The 19,171-nt window shown below is 41.7% G+C and overlaps 1 protein-coding gene across 1 annotated transcript; it reads right to left on the reverse strand.

Annotated features, from left to right (window-relative positions):
* Positions 1 to 1,663: 1,663 nt before the first annotated feature.
* On the reverse strand, positions 1,664 to 18,305 carry hmg20a (high mobility group 20A). The gene is made up of 9 exons (XM_083763068.1): positions 18,208 to 18,305; positions 11,208 to 11,290; positions 10,799 to 11,011; positions 10,508 to 10,640; positions 9,876 to 9,913; positions 7,776 to 7,851; positions 4,044 to 4,259; positions 3,466 to 3,598; positions 1,664 to 2,489 (listed from the first exon to the last, which is right to left on the reverse strand). The coding sequence occupies exons 2-9, from the start codon at positions 11,271 to 11,273 to the stop codon at positions 2,486 to 2,488; spliced, it is 879 nt and encodes a 292-aa protein (XP_083619194.1). The 5' UTR covers positions 11,274 to 11,290; positions 18,208 to 18,305; the 3' UTR covers positions 1,664 to 2,485.
* Between the last annotated feature and the right edge of the window lie 866 nt (positions 18,306 to 19,171).

Genomic DNA, 19,171 nt, shown 5'->3' on the forward strand with positions numbered 1-19,171 from the left:
TAAATTGTAAATTGTAAATTAATAAAGCAATTCATGTCCCTGCATTATTGATTTTGTGAAGTCCACATACTCAAAACAGGCCTCCAGATCAAGGTTATTATAGTTAAAACTACCAAAACTAAAATCAGACCCGTGTGAAGTGAGGGGCGCTAATATATTAAAGTCTGACTCATGTTGATTAGGTGATGTGAAACAAACGGTGCCAACAAACATTAAACGCCATTAACAATAAAGACACAATATGACGTAATGAGGCACATTATGACGTAAATCTTCACTTCATTGTCAATGGCGTTTACTAAACAAACATTGAACTGAAGACAAACCTGACCTGTGTATAGGGGGGGCGGTGCCCCTCAAAAATACATTTTCATTACCTGGAACTAAATAAAAAATAGAAAAGGAAAATAAATTATAACGGAAATGTGTTTACATATAACTAAAAGTAACTGAAAAGGACAAAATGCCATTGGTTTGGTAGTTTATTTATTTATAAGCTTAATCGGCAACTGAATATATATATATATTTATTTTAATGCTATCTTTTCTTGAGTTTTTATTACACAATACTTACTCTGGCCCTTTTCAGTCACCTTATTTGTCGTCAGGTGCAGGATTGAAAAGGGCCAAACAATCTAAAACTAAGCGTTTTCACAGAAATAAAAACGAAATAAACTGAATTGGGGAAAAGAATAGGTTACTAACTAAAACTTAACTATGATGAAAAGTCCAATTCTATTATAACCTTGCTCACACCCACATGTGGGCTGTTGTGGATAGGAAGGCACAGCTGGCGAAGAGGAAATGGGCAACAGCAGCAGAGGAAATAGGAAAATGGGGGGGGGGGGGGGTCCTCTAATATCAGAGCTCAAAACTTAACATTACAGTAGTAGCCTAAGCAATAACTTCCCCCCATTACATTTCATGCCATTCCTACATCTTGCAATAATAGTGGTAATGGCAAACATAGTTAGACTGGAGGTAGTGGCCTACTCACGGTTTCTACTGTATATATAATGTATATTTCAGTGTAGGCTACTGGCTCCCCATTAACTGTCCCACAGAACATTCACAGTCATTTCTCTCCCCACATTCCATCAATGGTGTGACCACAAGCATCTCAATCAATTCAACCTCTACCAATCTGTTTGACTCTAAGCCACAGTCGTAAAGCCAACAGCTCGGAGCTTTAGACACCACAATGCCAAGCAGCGATAATGTGGGAATTAAGCAAATGGCAGCTTTGAAATCAGAGGGTTTGTGGAGAAACTTTGTGACATGCTGTGAAACAATACTGCAGGGTGAGTTTCCTCTGCCAAGAACACTTTATTTTTTTATCATTGTGAAATGTTGTCGCATTGCAAAATGGGTGAGATTTGTCTGTCATACAGAAAGCATTGGTTTGTTTAACAACAAAAAGTACAGTCTGCTATCTTTTCATTGAAACTTTGAAAAAATACTTTGAAAAATACACTACATTTATTTGAAAATGATGAAATCTTACCTTTATTATGGCCAATGCATACTTCATCCTTTCGGACTTTCTCTTCCGAGTTCACATCAAGCTTATCTGCAGATTGGTTTCTAACCAATACACCTTTCAAAACACATCACAAATCCATCAACCGACAGTGGACATTTATACAAGAGGCCTTCTATAAAGTACAGTCTAAATGTGTTTATTGAAAAGACAAACAATTACATTTTCCCACATTAGAAAAAGATGAGCACAACAGAGCTTAACAATGGTAAAAAAGGAAAAAAGAGAAGAAAGAAAAGGTTTTGGGAAATAGACATTTCTTACACTAACCCATACTGGATATGTGCGATACAGGTAAAATATGGTAGTGGAAATATTTGACATAAAATAATGGTAACAAACATTTTAACATGCCATACAAAATAAACAGGCGCCGAAACATGTTCACACAAGTAGTGAAGCAGTGAATAACATATATATTCACATAATTAACTTTCCCAATGCTGACATTTCTTTTAATATATAAAAAAACAATCTACTACAGCTATATTAATGTTAACATTTGGGGAAACCAAAACAAAAAACATAAAAAGTAATATAAAAAATAAATACAAATTACAAATAATACTTTTACAGTGGCCTTCTCCTAGTGTTATTACCCTGTGAAATGATCTATATAAATATAATGTTCGGAGGAGGAATATAGCCTTAGCATGTACTCAATAGAAATAGTAAATATTCAGAAGAATCTAGCATAATTAGAATGTACTTATATGTTCTTTTGCTTGTAAGACAAATTGCAGTGTTTGAATGTTTGATACACGTACATTGGGTTATTCACCTCTGAATGAACTTTGCTGTAACAATAACGTAAATACACTAGAACAAGGCCACTATTAAAGTGTCACCCAAATCTATCTTCACGTGACATTTTGAGTACTCGAGTGATAGAAGCATCAGTCTGGAGACACGGTTTTGACTTTGAACGTCAGTCCACCCATCCAATTATCTGAAAAAGACAACATTTTGGTTTTAAATGCACCATCATTGCAAAGAAAATATCTGCACATCCATGTCGTTCAGATGCAGGTGCGTTGTGACAGTGACTGACAAATTTTTGAACAAACATCCTGCACTCTGCTCTTACTCAGCAGCATCAGCTCTACTCAAATTGGCATGTTTCGGTTCCTCCAAAACCCCAAGAGTGTCTAGTCTGCTCTCGAATGCACCATATTTAAAACAAAATGACCCAACCCTTACAATGTTTTTAAAACCATGGGGTTTTAATGAAGCTCAACTCTCACTACCAAGATAATCTGGGTAGATTTGGGGTCAGGGACCCACCGGGAGAGGCTGGTCTGAACCACTCCTGTAGTGAGAGGGGATTATAATTATGAATCTGGACCATTATGTCGCTACTGGCCGAGTGGGACGGCGGATGTGACAATTCTTCCGTTACCACAGAAAATAAATATGTAGCGAATATTGTACGATTAGCTTTGTGATGCAACCCGACGTCAAACACACTGTCTGCCCAGAACGCAAGTTCCATTGCTTTATACCGGCAATTGTTTGATACACTACAGTCTGAGTGCGTCTGTTGTGCAACTTTCGAAACCACTTCTGGTTGGTGCGTCATCAAAAGTGTTCCCCCTCCATTTTAGCGGACGGGAGAAAAAATCTTCTAACGCTGATACGCGGTCCCGTCGCTAGTCGCGGTAGAAGAATTCATGCCTCGGGTGGTCGGCGATCCTCGTGCGAATGTTTCGGTTAGAATCTATGCTATCTGTACAACAAGATGGAGTCACTGTGTCACCTTGAAAAGAGCTCTGAAGCTGCAAATAGCTGGGCACACCGATTTACTGGTTCCAACTGACACTGGGCAGTTAAAAGTGTTAAACGTTCTAACAGGGCAAATAGCTATACATGGGTGTTCTGATGCAGTTCCTCATCCTGCCCATAGGGGGCACTGTTTGTTGTGTTACCTGTCCAGGCGGTTGACCACGTCTCTCACGGTGTTGATGAGGTTGTCATGTTCTTGTGGGCTATTGACGATGATGGTGTGAAGCTTCTTCATGTACGAGTCGATGGTTTCCAATGAGGGCGTCTCCCCGCTGCCTGTAGGACCACCGCCAGCACAGAGCAATACATTACACTTTGCATACATGATGCTCAAGGTGCTTTATGATATTTTGAAATTACAGTACAAAACATAGAAAATGACCACTGACCATTGACCACTTACTGAAACCGGACTGTTTTATTAATAAAATAATCGTATTAGTTAAACATAATTTTAAAAATGTATTATTATTATTATTATTATTTTATATGCTTGCAGACTCTTGGGTAAAAGTCAAAGCCGTGGGCTGCAGCCATGTTATCCCAAACTACATAGAGCTGTTTTAATTCACCGTCATTTTATAGTGTAGTGCACGACATGGATTAATCAAATAATCTGAAAAACAACCGACTATGAGAATACAGCCTTGTATAGGGCGGTAAAGAAGACGTGGCCTTCCTCTTCTCTGGGGTGTAACTGTAAATGGCCGTGCTTCCTCACCAGGTAGTTGGACAGAGGAGAAGCTGGAGGTCAGGGCTTGTCGGAGGGTCTCCAGGTGCTGCTGCAGGAGGCCGTTCCTGCCTCTCTCCTGCAGCACGTCTCCCTCCAGACGCTCCACGGCTCCCCTCATGCTCTCCACGTGTTTCTGCAGCGCCGCGTTCCTCTCCTCGTACTCCATGTTGGTCTTACGCAGCTGACGCATCTCTGCCTCGCGCGCTGCACATGGACCACAAGACACGCATTGGAATGTGTACATATTAACAAACACAGGAACTTCCCAGACATGCATGTGTGTAAGTCACACTCATGTAATGCACTCGCGTCACGCGCAGACACAGACATTTTACTATTTCTATAATATGTAGCACATGTCATTCTTAATAGGGGAGTTCCACAGTAGCGTGTCGTGGGTTCGAGTCACGATCCCGGCAACCTTTGCTGCGTCTCTCCCCCCCCCCCCCCGCATCTCTCTCCCCCTTTCATGTCGAACTACTGTAATCTATCAATAATAGGCAAAAATAATATCTTTAAAAAAAAGAAGGTAGGTGGGGTCAAACCGGTGAAACGACAGATTGACAACTTTCTGTGGAGTTGTGACACGGTCTGTAGCGCTGCCGCCTCACTATACTGACAGCTGTCGTATTGAGGAATGCCTGTCTGAATGTCGCACTGACACACCAGACCAATACATTCTAAAATACTCAGATGATACAGTTTTGATTTCTCTCCTACTGTAGATAGTTCCAGTGATCCTGGACTGCACCAACACAGAGTAAACTAGACAAAGTGCCAATCGGCACAGGTCTCCACCAGGGCAGGTCAGGTTGTGGCCTCATGGTGGCGCTATAACAGGCTGTTGAGGAAGATTTGGGCCAGAGGTTCATGTTGGAGGGATGCAGGTACAATGTTTTTCCATGTGTGCATACTTAAGTTGTATACAGATCGATGCAGTTATAGCTAAAAACAGGAATTGGCCTGTTATAGCGCCACCGTGAGGCTGATTTTGAGGAAAAAATTGTGGCATGTCGTCCTCGGCCTAGTGAAAATGTGCGTGTATAATTTTTTTTTTTTTTAAGATTTTTTTGCGGCTTACGCCTTTTATTGGTTTTTGAAGGGACAGACAGTAGGCTGACAGGAAACGGGAGAGAGATGGGGGAAGACATGCAGTAAAGGCCGTGTCGGGCTCGGGAGTGGAACCCGCGGCACACTGCGACTGGATTACCAGTCGGGTGCCCAGACGGTTACGCCACTGCCTGGGCCATGCGTGTATAATTTAACGGAAATTGCACACTGTGTTTGTGATTTGTGGCCTTTTTTCGAAATGGACGAATCGTGTGAGCTTTGGAAGCCAATCTTAGCCAATCAGGATGGAAGATGGGAAATGGTGGCGCTCCGTGTTGATCACATGACTATGGAGATAGTGTATACCGATTTGCGTGAAATTTTGATAAAATCTGAAGGAGTAATAATAGAAAATGTGTTTTACATATGTCGGCCTCCTGGTGGCGCTATAAAGAGCAGATGTGAAAAATTCCAGGCAAAGGTTTTTCCTTGGCCTCTAGGGAGTTGGCATACAAAGTTATCCACAGATCCGTGCAGTTAGAGGTAAAAACACTTTTCGGCCAGTTATAGCGCCACCTTGAGTCTGAGTTGAAATTGTTCATGTGGCATTTCGTCCTCGGCCTAGTGGGAATGTGGGTGCACAATTTCACGGAAATCACGCGATGTGTTCATGATTTGCAGCATTTTGTTTGAAACTGAGCACTCCTGTGAACTTTGGAAGCCAATCTTAACCAATCAGGATGGAGTCTGAGAAATCTGAAAGACCGGTTTCGTTGAATGGCTCTAGAGAGACTGTGTACCAATTTGCGTGATGTTTGGACAAAATCTGTAGGTGTACTGTGCAAAAACTTGTTTTGCACAAAGCGGCCTCCTGGTGGCGCTATAACAGGTCGTTCTGGAAAGTTTGGGGCAGAGGTTCATCGTTGGCATCCAGGGAGTGTGTGTGCAAAATGTGGCATCGAGCGGGTTAACGGTGGCCGAGATTAGCTGCTCACGGACACACGGACGGACGGACACACGGACGGACGGACGGACACACGGACGGACGGAGTGCAAAACATACTCTCCCCACATGCCTTCGGCCTGGTGGAGACAATAAGGTGGTTGAATGGAGTGATAACAACGCTCTCATCATTAACACAAAAAAGACAGAAGAGATTGTTTTTGGTACACCACCAGAGATACACAGATCCCCCATTACTATTCATGGTGAACCGATCAACCAGGTATGTTCGTACAAATACCTAGGAGTAGTAATAGACCATCTTTTGTCATGGAAAGATCAGATTGATTCAGTGTGTAAGAAAACAAAGCAAAGAATCTACTTCCTTCGCCGTCTAAGATCCTTCGGTGCTAGTAGACGGATTCTTCTTTCGTTTTTCACTTCTGTTATTATGAGTGTTCTTCAGTACTGTAGTACCACCTGGTATGGATGTTTGTCTGCAGCCCTAAAGTCACAACTGCGGCAACAACTGAACATTTGTTCAAAGATTGTTGGACAACAACTTCAGAAACTTTATACATCCACATATGATAACAGCATCCTAAGGTTAGCAAGGAATATCACCTCTAATACTAAGCATGTGTTGTATGGAGAATATAGGTTGCTACCTTCAGGAAGGAGATATGGTGTACCAGCATACAATAAGGTCAGACTAAAGAGGTCCTTTGTCTACCAGTCGACCTTGAGGCTTAATCAGGAGATGTAGTAGCCACAGGATAATCTAAGCGGTGGATATTGCTCATGTCTTTAAATGTAAATTGTCTTGTTATTTGTGTTTTGTATATGTGTTTCTGCATACTTGGCTGCTGTGTCGCAAGACAAATTTCAGTGTGAACTGACAATAAAGTACTATATCATATCATATATCATATCACAGCTAGAAGGTCTTGGGTTCGATTCCCGCTGGGGACGCTGTGGGCGTGTTCTCTCCTCCGCATAATCAGTGCCCATACCCTAGGTGGGGTTGGCGAAAGGGCCTTTCTTTGTGGAGTTTGCATGTTCTCCCATGTCCCCTAACCTAGGGTAGGTACCCTCACACCCTCGCTTTAATCCTGGTCTCTAAACTGCCTCCCCCTGGCCAGCCGGGCGCCTGATGGAGGGGAAAGGAGACACGTGGAATAACGTGTTCCTTCCACGCGCTACGTTCAACCGGGGAAAGGTGAAAAGAAGTGGCTTGGACGCTCATGCATTGAAGGAAGCATGATGCCAGTCCGTTGCTCCCCCTAGGTTGGCGGAGGGAGTGTAGAGTGGGATAAAAAAAATCACACCCGTGCGAACTGAGTGGTGCAATACTTCCCCCACAAAAAAACAGATGTAAACAAAAAGAAAATAAGATTTAAGAACAGATTTAGCGTTTCAGGAGCGCTCAGCCTCAGCATGGAGGTTTTTTCCACCAGTACGTCCAGTGATCAATGGATATATTGTCATCATATTACGGTAAGAGAACGGCTGGTCCAGAACTCCCCTTAAAACATAGTAATAAATAATTCAAACGTATTCATCGTTTCGCGGCATGAATGTCTGTAGACTTTCGGTCGCTAATATATACACACACAGATCTAGTATATATTACAGTATATTGGACATTACTGGTAGCGTGCGCACACACACACACACACACACACACACACACACACACACACGAGTCATATTGTAGCACTCTGTACCTTTGCTGTGGTTGAGAAACTCCTCAGTGAAGATAGGAATGTCAAATACGGATCTGTCTTTACCCTCCATGTCCTTCTGATGACAGAAAGAGAGAACGTTACTTTATTCCTTTGTGGTTTTAGATTCATGCAAAAAAACCAAAAACTAGTCTGTGTTGAACCAAAGCCTAACAGAGTTTCACATCTTATACGTGAATTATGAAGCAAACCATCGTGTCATCTTTTTGAGCGGTGACACACCGTCTCCTATGCCCAGCAATGTGTGTCTGTCTGTCCGTCTGAGTAGGACCTTTGACCCCTGTCTGAGTAGGACCTATTGACCCTGCAGTTACTTACAGTTAACTGACGGATTGTTGGTATTGCTCCCCGCTTCAAACGCCTGCTTACTGCGAAACCAGCCATATGCATCGCCAAGTTTTCATAAGAATCCACCGCAAAGTGATTTTGACACACAAAAAGACTTGGCTTGACCACTGAAGGAATGCTGCCGTTAAAAATAAAATTAAGCCACTCCGCTTTTATGTCCTCTTGAGCCGTAACTGTATGAGTAGTATTGCTTTGGTTGATACAGTCTACAACTGCACATTTATGGGACCTTACAGATGATTTACCCTTAGCTTTAGACATGATATCATTTAGTCGCGAAAACCAGTAATGGTGGCCGTTGTCAACAAACTTTTTCTCTGGAGGATATGCAAATTTAGAACTGAAGAGGGGGAGGAGAACTGCAGAGAGGAAGGAATTATGCAAAGTAGGGTGACAGGGCTGACGTCAGCCATACGACCAAATCAGATGAACTGTTTTTACATAGAATTTACATAAAATCCCCTGGGCCTATAGGATGAGAAAGCCTGATTGTTCAAAAATGGGTCTTTGTGGGGATAGAAAATACAAAAAAACACCAAAGAATTTTGCATCTCTGTTCTGCTACTGACTTCTGCAACAACTGAAGTTCCTCTCAGGAGGAGTAACGCAAGTTTTATCTGATATTTTATTTATTCTGATCTCATCTCCACTGCAATCTGCTTTCAGTGCTCTCTAAAGAACACCACTGTCCGGATTTCATAGTCACCTTCAGCTCTGCTGGAAGACTGTCAGAGATTTACAGCAGGAAATGCCTTAATTACACTACTTAACTTAATAGAACCCCATTATACACTCGGCACAGGCTAGAGGGCGTTGCATCACACACACAAACAAGGGGCAGAAAGCCGGCTTTAGAGATGCAACAGTGTAATGTGAAATACCAGGGAAAGAGAGAGAGATGCAGAGAAAGAAACAAAGTCAGAGAGATTTGGGGATCTGGTGATTGCTAGAACACGGCTAGAATGCCGTGTTCCCGCTATTCTGGGGGGAACATTGAGTGCTCGACTAATCGCAACTGATGTGTTGTGACTTTGTAGATTTGTAGTGAAGATACTGCATTTGGTGTAGAGCAGTGGTTCTCTTTTACACTCACAAGAGTTAAATTATTGTTAAACATCTGCATTACGTAAATAAGTCTACACAATTAGAGAATATAGAAGAACTGTTAATTTAGTCAACTTTTACCTGTTATCTCTCCTATGGTACCACCGTTTTTTATGGAAAGTTGGACATATTCTTTTAGCATCATTTTAGCATGGCATTCCAAAGTCACAGACCCACCCCACGCAGACCATAACTGACTAAGCTCTACTAGCACTCACATTTCTTATACTGTCCAAGTCTAATGGTAAAATGTATTGATACTTTAGTAGCTTGGTTTGCAATGTGACAGCAGCTGTTACTCTGATCAACAGTTACCTGTCACACTTCAATTCATTTGTGTTGCCGTTTGGATAGTTCTATTGTCCACAAATTACAGAACTCGTCTCAGCCTCTTTAGAAGAGCTACATTTCGGTGCGTTATAGTGCTGGCCTCTTAATGGCATAATTATAGCAATATGATGGTAAAATGTTACTATATAATGTTTTTGTCAATATCGTACTAGTCAAAGTCTCACACTGTCCGGTGGGACTGTACAGTACGTGAGAGCCAACGAGCCAAGCAAAATTAAATACTACAAAAGAAGCGGGAAATTGTGATTCTGATTGGTCAGCGTGGTCTTAAGTGCTCACCTCATGCAGCCCCTCGTTGGCTACCTGGTGCCCACCATCTGGAGAGGAAGGAAGGCATAGAGACAGAAGAATGGAGTAAGTAATGACAGAGGAATATAGCGTGCACGCACACACACCAAGAGGAGGCCTTTATCACATCTGTGTTTCAGATTTATATCAAGCTATTAAAAGTGTATCAAACTAAGAGCAGCTCCAACGTAACTGAGACTCACCTGAAATAAATCAACTACAGCTCTCGTATGAGCTGTAGTTTTTGCATACTGTGGGCACAGAATGGCGTCTAGCCAGTGTGACTGCAACTTTTGGCATGTTAAATAAAATATTATTTTATGAGGTACAATGCAATTGTTGGTGTGTCTCAGTATAAGGTATAATTCAGTGCATAAAAATACCCCGATCATTTTAAGACCTCAGAGACTGAAATAAATGAAACTGTATTCATGACCTTTCAAGGACTGGATTTGTCAACATAATCCAAATAATGTAAAGTGAGGCTGAACTGAAGTGAGATTCAACGTCACTTTTATATACTCTTTCATGCTGTCTATCAATAGCAGCTCGCGAGTGATGCCCAATGACTGAACAGGAGATGGAATTTACAGTGTCAAATGTATTCTTCTTGACCCACTCACCTCCTCTTTGTCTTTTTGCTTTCTGTTTCTCCTGAACCTTCCTGGTGAAATGCTTGTAGGCTTCAGTCTTTTGGTATTTCTCCAACTCTCTCATGTAGCGCTCCTTGTCTCTCTCAGCCTCGTCCAGGTAACGCTGCAGAGAGAGAGAGGAGAAACGGAGGAGTCACCATGAGGGAGGAGAGCATAGGAGAGGAGAAGAGGTGGGAACAGGAGGTGCAGGAGAGAAGAGGAAACATCAGAAAATGAGGTAAAGGACACACAGACACACACACACACACACACACACCCTACCTGTTTCTCATCGGCACCCAACTTGCTCCACTCGTTCCCCAGCATCCTGGTGATTTCTGGGAAGGGAACGTCGGGTCGTTCGGCTCTCAGCTGTTCTCTCCTGTCATTCATGAAACGAACGTAGCCGGTCAGCGGAGCTTTGGGGGCATTGCTGTCTTTCACCGGCTTCTTCCTCTTCCTGTCTTTGGACCAGTTGCCCCCCCGACGGGGCTTCTGGAGGGAAGGGGAACACATTTGGGAGAGTCAGGTAATGATCGCCTTTGAACAGACTTTATTCATAACTTTCCAAACAACTGTTCTGTAGGCATTGTTCTGAATTAGCAATCAGCATTAGAAATGTTGTATTTTTACATTTAATCCAATGTATTATGTAAGTATGATTGATATTGCCTTCTTTGGACCAGTTTACCTCCTCTCCATTACGCTGGCTGGTGTTGTCAGGGTTGGTCCCAGGAGACACAGACTGCTCCTCCATAACTCCTCACGAGGACACTGGTTTGAGACAGGAAGACACTGGTTTGAGACAGGAGGACACTGGTTTGAGACAGGAGGACACTGGTTTGAGACAGGAGGACACTGGTTTGAGACAGGAGGACACTGGTTTGAGACAGGAGGACACTGGTTTGAGATAGGAGGACACTGGTTTGAGACAGGAGGACACTGGTTTGAGAGTAGACAGGACACTGGTTTCAGACAGGAGGACACTGGTTTGAGATAGGAGGACACTGGTTTGAGACAGGAGGACACTGGTTTGAGAGTAGACAGGACACTGGTTTCAGACAGGAGGACACTGGTTTGAGAGTAGACAGGACACTGGTTTCAGACAGGACGACACTGGTTTAAGATAGGAGGACACTGGTTTGAGACAGGAGGACACTGGTTTGAGAGTAGACAGGACACTGGTTTCAGACAGGAGGACACTGGTTTGAGACGGGACATTGGATTCCAGCTTGTAGACAACAGTTCTCAGCTATACTGCTTTGCATTTGTTTCTTTTCGGTTTTCACCGATGCCCTTGTCCAATTAGAAACATAGAATAAGTTTCTTCATCAACATTACAACACCAAGGAGTGTTCAGTGGGTAAAGAGACGTTTTAGCTAAGCCAGTTAAGTGTTTGAGACATTAGGTTTCTCTGTATTCTGAACATGACATGAACATGAATATTATGTATGTAAACCACACCCAGTTACAGACAAACTGATTGACAGACATATAGACAAACTAGATAGAGATAGATGAATAAATAGACACACACAGGTCAGTCAGAGAGAATTCGTAAGACGAACGCAGATGGACGGACAGACAGACAGACAGACAGGTAGATGACACAAATAGGTCAGCCTATTGTTAGGCCAACAGTGGAGTTGCTGTTCAGTGTTTATTGCTTTGAAGTTTGCTTCAGAGGAAAAGACAGCAGAGTCAACACATATTCTGCTGAAAGACATCACACCGTGAGCAGAGCGCGCACACACACACACACACACACACACACACACACACACACACACACACACACACACACACACACACACACACACACACACACACACACACACACACACACACACACACACACACACACACACACACACACACAGTTAAAGTGTTCCGACTGACTTTTGGCAGAGACACAATCAAGGATTGCAAAAATATCCTAATATATAACTAGAATAGATGATTACAATGTAGACAATCGTTTGTTTTCCTTCTTTACTCTTATTCATCTACCGAAGGTTCATCCAACCAGCCATCTTCTACCGCTTATGGAGCCACCATCATCATCATCCCGGTCTGTCACTCCTTTGGTACTGTCCCAGTCTTCCGCACAACGTTACAGAGAAGTGTAATCCACAACACAATATTTGTTATGTCTCCATTTTGTCACGTTTTCTCTAAACTCTTAATGAGTAGCAGTGATGTAAATAGGTTTTCACTGTAATTCTTTTAGATGAGTCCTACTTCAACGACCAACCCAGGACCCCCGGAGGTTGACATGATTGCGTCCTCTCTCAATTTAGTGAGTCTATGGATGCAGGATGCAGGCTATTTTCATCACTGTGACACTGTGACAGACACAATTCAACAATCTAACTTCAAGTGGTTTTATACATTTAAAAGGTTACTACAGGAGAAGAAGCGGTTTAAAAGTTTAGACCGTTTAAAAATACAATCACAAAATGTTGAAATGTTCATATCAGCCATTAAAATAGATCCCATCATGGAAGCTGGCACTCGATGGTGCTACCCTGCCCTACAAAGCAGAAAGGCCTCTCCTCTCCGGCCAGCTCTGGCCCTCAGCCCTCTCTTGGCCAGACACCATTTCCTGTGATAGAATAGAATCTCACACTGCAGCCCAGTTCATTATTGAGCCAGCTGAAGGAGAGAGAGAGAGAAAGACCTCTCATTCTTTTCTAACCTCCCTCACAAGTGCTTATCTCCAGGGAGTTCATAGCCCTGGCTTTCAGCAGCAGGAAGTACCACTGTGGAGCTGGGAGGAATTACCCTCCATAATCACAGAGGAGGGAGCAGAGTTTCATGCTCTTGTTCCCTGAGACAGATGGCCTGGTGGTCAGTATCTGACCTGGAAGAGACTTCATACCATGACCATGACCATGAGTGAGATGTTCATGTCTAAACATCCAAATCACTCACACTCACACACACACACACACACACACACACACACACACACACACACACACACACACACACACACACACACACACACACACACACACACACACACACACACACACACACACACACACACACACACACACACACACACACACACACACACACACACACACACACACACACACACACACACACACCTCTCCCCGACAGTTTTGCTGAGACGGTGTGTTATTCTCCATAGAGAAATGACTTCCGTGAAACAGGGGATGAGCAAGTGACGTCAGGACTTCGGCGCTCTATATGACAAGGAGCAAAGGCCGTCAGGATCAGGACTTGAACCACGGTGGCAATGTAGCCAAGGTGCCTGCACTGATAGGCCAGCAGTCTGGGCCTAATAGGACAATATTTGAATGAACAATGAAAAGTCCAAAGTCAAAATGAAATGATAAAATATATGCTTATTGTCTTATGCATCTCCGAATGGAGTAAAAAGTAAAGTAGATTAAGAGCCAGCCAAATCACTAAATCATCTATTTATTTTCCTTTAAACTGTGTTATAAGTCCACTGAAGACAGAGAAATAAGAACGTTTAGGAGAAACACAAAAATACAGAGAGTGACACATGCTATATGGATATCAGTCTATGAATATGATAAATGTGATAACACTGAATTAATATCTCCAGCTCTAACAATAATGATAACTTAGGAATAGGAGCCTGAAGCAGGATGACCCTAAAACATGTATAGCACTGAAATAGGGGATATCGTTGCATGATTTTCATCTGTAAAATAGTCACATAAACACAAAAGGATTTCTACCCTAAAAGGTTTCTAATCCTTGCAAATGGAAATAACACATTTAACTTGGATCACATATTGTTGATTTCGGACAGAAACCTCATATATCCATTTTGCAACATTTCATGTTTCTTCGTAAATTATCAACCTACTAAATTATCATCCTACTTTGCACAAAAGTTTCAAAATAGCCGATCTACAAACTCACGACGTGACGCATTGCGAAATTGTACATGTTTTTGAAAATCTTTTACAGTGAAGTGTCGTTAAAGGTCTGTCTGTGGATTTTATAGATATTGAACCAATGAAAAGAATTATAAAAATTACTACAATGGATCCATTGGAACACAGGTTATTTTTCCAATTACATTCATGACAAGATATCCATCCAATAATGACGATATATATTTAAATAAAATGAAATGGCCCAACAGCCAACACCAACCAGATCCGTCTGTCTCCGTCACCCAGTATAAAACTACAGATTGCCGGGAGATGAGCTCTGAAAACAGGAAGTGCATGAGTGTGTCTTACTTGACCCCTTGACCTCTGTGTACCAGCTGAACTGACCACAGCATGCTGTGTTGCCAGGTTTTGCGAAAGGGATCTAACATCATACAAGCTCGCAATGTGTTGCAATCTGCTATTTTCTAAAATATCTTGAAAGAAAATGTGAAAAATGTGGAATTTGTTTTTTTTTAACATTTCACAACACAAATATCTTGTATGCACTATGGGGGGGGGGGGGGGGGTCCCTGGCATAAAATATTTTCAGATGAGGACTGGCCCTAGACATTCATTTTGGGATCCTTGATGTGAAATTGTTTGGGAACCACTGGTTTAAACTTTAAACATTATCAACCGTATCAAATAAGCAACCGTGCAACTACCAATATTTACAAGCAGTTTCCAGTTAGTGTGTGTGGACACTGGACAGACCACAGAGGAATAACTGTCCCATCTTCCTGTTATGAGAATGCATCATGTTTCAGTCTTTTTTGTCATACAACCACAATGAAGCCAAAGGCAAATTTACACAGTATAGTCAAAAACTGTAACTATTCTATTCTGCTGATGATTTAGCTTTTAGCTATATATTTTTTCAATCCTCCCAATTAGGACTTTGTTCTATCATGGCATGAATGATCTAAATTACAAGAGTTCTCCACAGCAGCCCCCAAACAGAATTAAATTAAAATTCCATCTACAGAATGGAGGGAGAGGGATATGTCAGGGTTTGAAAAGCTATCAGCCATCACAGTCACAAGTTAAAAATAGCATCAATTTAGCACAACCAGCATGGAAATGAACTAATCACTGGACAGTTAATTTATGTGCTTATTAATCAACATCTGCCACAGTCACTAGACTAGAGAGCACAGCAGGCAATGCCTAGCTTGGGTAACAGTGCCCTCTTTAGGAATAATACATGCATTACATCTCTCGGTCAACATCCAAAAAGGTAAGTTTGTTGCTGTTATGAGGAGGTAGGAGGAGGACATTTCTTTGACAACTTTGTTGATATGGCTACTATTGATTAATAACTTGGCATTTATTTGGCATTATTTATAAATATATACTTTTTTCTATACCAAAGGTGTCAACTAGTGAAAATAGTGAATCATCTATTTTGAAATGTTTTGAAACTTTCTGCCTATAATGGCATCATGCCTAAAGAAGGGATCAATTTCTATTTACAAATCAATTTTACATCAATTATCGATCATTTTTCAATTGATTATTATATTATTATTATTATTATATAATTAGCTGTTAAAGCCAGTCCAGTCCACAGTCCACACCAATGCAACTCCATTCCCAAAGGCAGTTGCAAGGAGTTGCATTGATGGATTGCGCTTGAAACTTGCAAGGAGTTGTGACGATAGTTGCATTGGTTGTCCCTTGTTTGTCTGGCCACAGACAAGGGAGTCTATCGAAAAGGTACCTACCATGTACACCACTGGTTCTCAAAGTAAAGGTACCTACCGTGTACACCACTGGTTCTCAAAGTGGGTGCTGTGGCACCCTAGGGTGCTGTAACGCAAGTCCAGGGGTGCCGCAGAATACTTTGTCTTTGATCATAATTTGAATTCATCAGGATCACTTTAGTTTAACCACTTGAACTCACAATACCCATTTGAGCTTGTAGATCTGCTATTTTTAGTGAATGTGAATGTTCCCCCCAGAATAGGGATGCTGTGGTTCAAGTGGTTAAATGTCAAGTATGGCGTTATTTCCAATCTGTCGTAATGGAAACTACTATTCTCTCAAGTTTTCCCCATGAGTCGTGACACATACTGTATCTTAAGGGGAATATTTACATATTTACGTATCATAATGAGATCAATGTATTCTATTCTATAAAGTATCAATGAAATTCATCATGATTCATTGATGAAAAAGTATTAACACCTGAGACCTGAGGCAAAAAAAGATTGTCTGCTGTGGCTGTACAGACAGGCAAGGGCTGACACGGTTAATGGGCAAGTAAGGAACTTAGGAAGGACATTAGACCTTATAACTCAGAGACAACAGTAAACTTTACAAAGCCAACATACAGTACAGTACAGCACCATTCCATTGATATTGAGCCAGAGGAATTGTAGACATGTGTTAATAACAAGGAGAGATAATTATAGGACCTGAATGGCAGGGTTTAAATTAACTGGAGAGTGAGGAAACACGCATGCATTGAAAGCACAAGCAGGACTGTAAAGCACATAACAGCAGGGTGACATGGCTACGTGCAACAGTAACAAGCTACCTAGCCCCTTTCGGGACCCTACGTAAAACTTTTCTGATATTTTGTTGAGTTTTACGTTGGGTCCCTGCTCGCTACTGTACTTTCGTATGGAAATTCCTATATGCGGATATGGAGATTCTCTCTAAAATAGGACCCGCGGCATGTGACGCCATTATTTTCCTTGAGTTATTCTGAATTCGGTAACTTTAAGTAGCTATACATCCAGCTGCGAATATCTCCTGTGGCGCGGAAGCCGTTAAGTATTTTTAATCTTTGTTTGACCGATTTGGTCGCTTTATTTCTTCTTGTTTGTTTACCGTTTATTGTACCGCCTCCCGGTGTGCGGTTGGCTTGTGAGGCTACGTCCCTGCCTCTGATCTGCTGTGTCATAGCTATAGCGCCACTAGCTAGCCAGATAGGCGGTACAATGAGGTGTCAATAAACAAGGAAGGAAAAGAAGAATCCAAGCTTCCAAATCGGGCAAACATATATTAAAAATACTTAACGGCTTCCGCGCCACAGGAGATATTCGCAAAGGTATGTATGTGTACTTATACTTTACATATTCAGAAAGCCTCATACTGAAGAATATCGTCAAAGAGCGCGGAGAGGCGTTTTAACATGTAAACATGAGCCAGTAAATGTTTTAATCAGGTGGCATGGACGACGTGGAACAGGACCCAATGCACTGGGTCGAACAAATGTCAGAAACTTCAGTAGCATTTGGGTTCTGCTTGGAGGGCTACAAGCTACCTATGACAGACTAAAATATGATAACGAGATTGACACCAACAGTACAGTAACCTGTACAATGGAATAGAACACATTAACATGGACTGCAAATATTGAAATAATAAAATTGACTCAATTTATTCCCTTGAAATGTACAACTCTCTCTCTCTCTCTCTACTATAATTTTTAATATAGTACAACACAATGAAATGTATACAATCTTGGCTTGAACGAAAAGCTAACGTTATTATGGCTAATTAATGTTAATTGAACATTCACTTCAGCTACAAATGGCGTTAATTAATGGCCCAACAAATCAGCACCAGATACAGCCATAATAAACAATAAGGTGTTAGCATTTCAACTAGCATCGGTTTGCTAACAGCTATACACATTCACTGGCTGGCAGTGGAGAGCAATAATTATTTTCTGTTACAGTAGTAATGGTAAAATTCGACCAATTAAAAAATATAGATTAAAAAATGGCTTTTATTACCTGGGACGGTATGTTCTATCGCAACGTGTACAGTATGACTGAAGGCTAGCCTTTAGCACAACAATGTAATACCTGGCATCTCCGGGTCACTATGCTAATCTCGCCGCTCGCGTGACTTCACGCGAGATCACAATAGCACATCCCAGGATTATTGTAGGCGTATGGGATGTGGCTTGAATATTCTCATATTTAGGTTTTGTGTAATTGCTTGAATGGGATCATTGGGATGGGACAGACTCAGACACACAGAGAGCTAAAAGGCTATTTTTAGCATTATTTATTTATATGACTTTGGCTGGGTTTTTGTTTATCATATAAATGGGACATAAAGTTAATTTAACATTTAGAATAAAGACACAAAGTCTAAAAGTAAAACATGAATATTGACCCGTTTAGATGCAAAAATGCCCGGATAAAGTTCTTCATTGCATTTTATTTCATATGCTACTGACTGTGTAAATAGTAGTGCTGCTGAGGCTATTGTAGTTTTCACAGAAACACTGATTCTTCCAGCTGCTAGCCCTGGTCCAGTGCGTCAGCGAGTCTGGCTGAAACACTGGATAAAGTATTATGCTACATCTAAGGGTTGCAGAACCCCCCACCCTATGCTCTATTGCAGAACCATTTTGTTCTCTGGCAGGACAATGCTGCCACCTGCTGTTCTTTTTAAATGTTTTCACCCGTAGGACATATCTCTCCATAGTTTTGCATGATAATATTTTGTGTCCGTCAAACTGCCTCTAAACTGACCATGGAGAAGTTCACTGCATAGATGTGAGTCAATGGCAAAGCTTTTGAAGTCAATTTGAGACAGCAATAGACAAAAACACGAGTCTCAGTAAGTCTGATAAATTCACATATTTAAAGTAATTCTTAAGTGGCACGTACAGCGGCTATAGTCGCGGGATTGGCTTTATCAGAGCAGAATTATGACAATGCCATTAAAATGCTGCAGTCGTTTTGG

Source organism: Protomyctophum parallelum, assembly GCF_964188405.1.
Source record: "Protomyctophum parallelum genome assembly, chromosome: 4".
Taxonomy (NCBI): Eukaryota; Metazoa; Chordata; class Actinopteri; order Myctophiformes; family Myctophidae; genus Protomyctophum; species Protomyctophum parallelum.

Excerpts from the sequence above, each read along its gene's own strand:
- hmg20a (XM_083763068.1), bottom strand. The coding sequence starts at position 11,273 with ATGGAGGAGCAGTCTGTGTCTCCTGGGACCAACCCTGACAACACCAGC. Across the intron at positions 11,012-11,207 it reads GCCAGCGTAATGGAGAGGAG|AAGCCCCGTCGGGGGGGCAA; the intron begins GTAAACTGGTCC and ends CCTTCCCTCCAG. Across the intron at positions 7,852-9,875 it reads CCAACGAGGGGCTGCATGAG|AAGGACATGGAGGGTAAAGA; the intron begins GTGAGCACTTAA and ends TTCTGTCATCAG.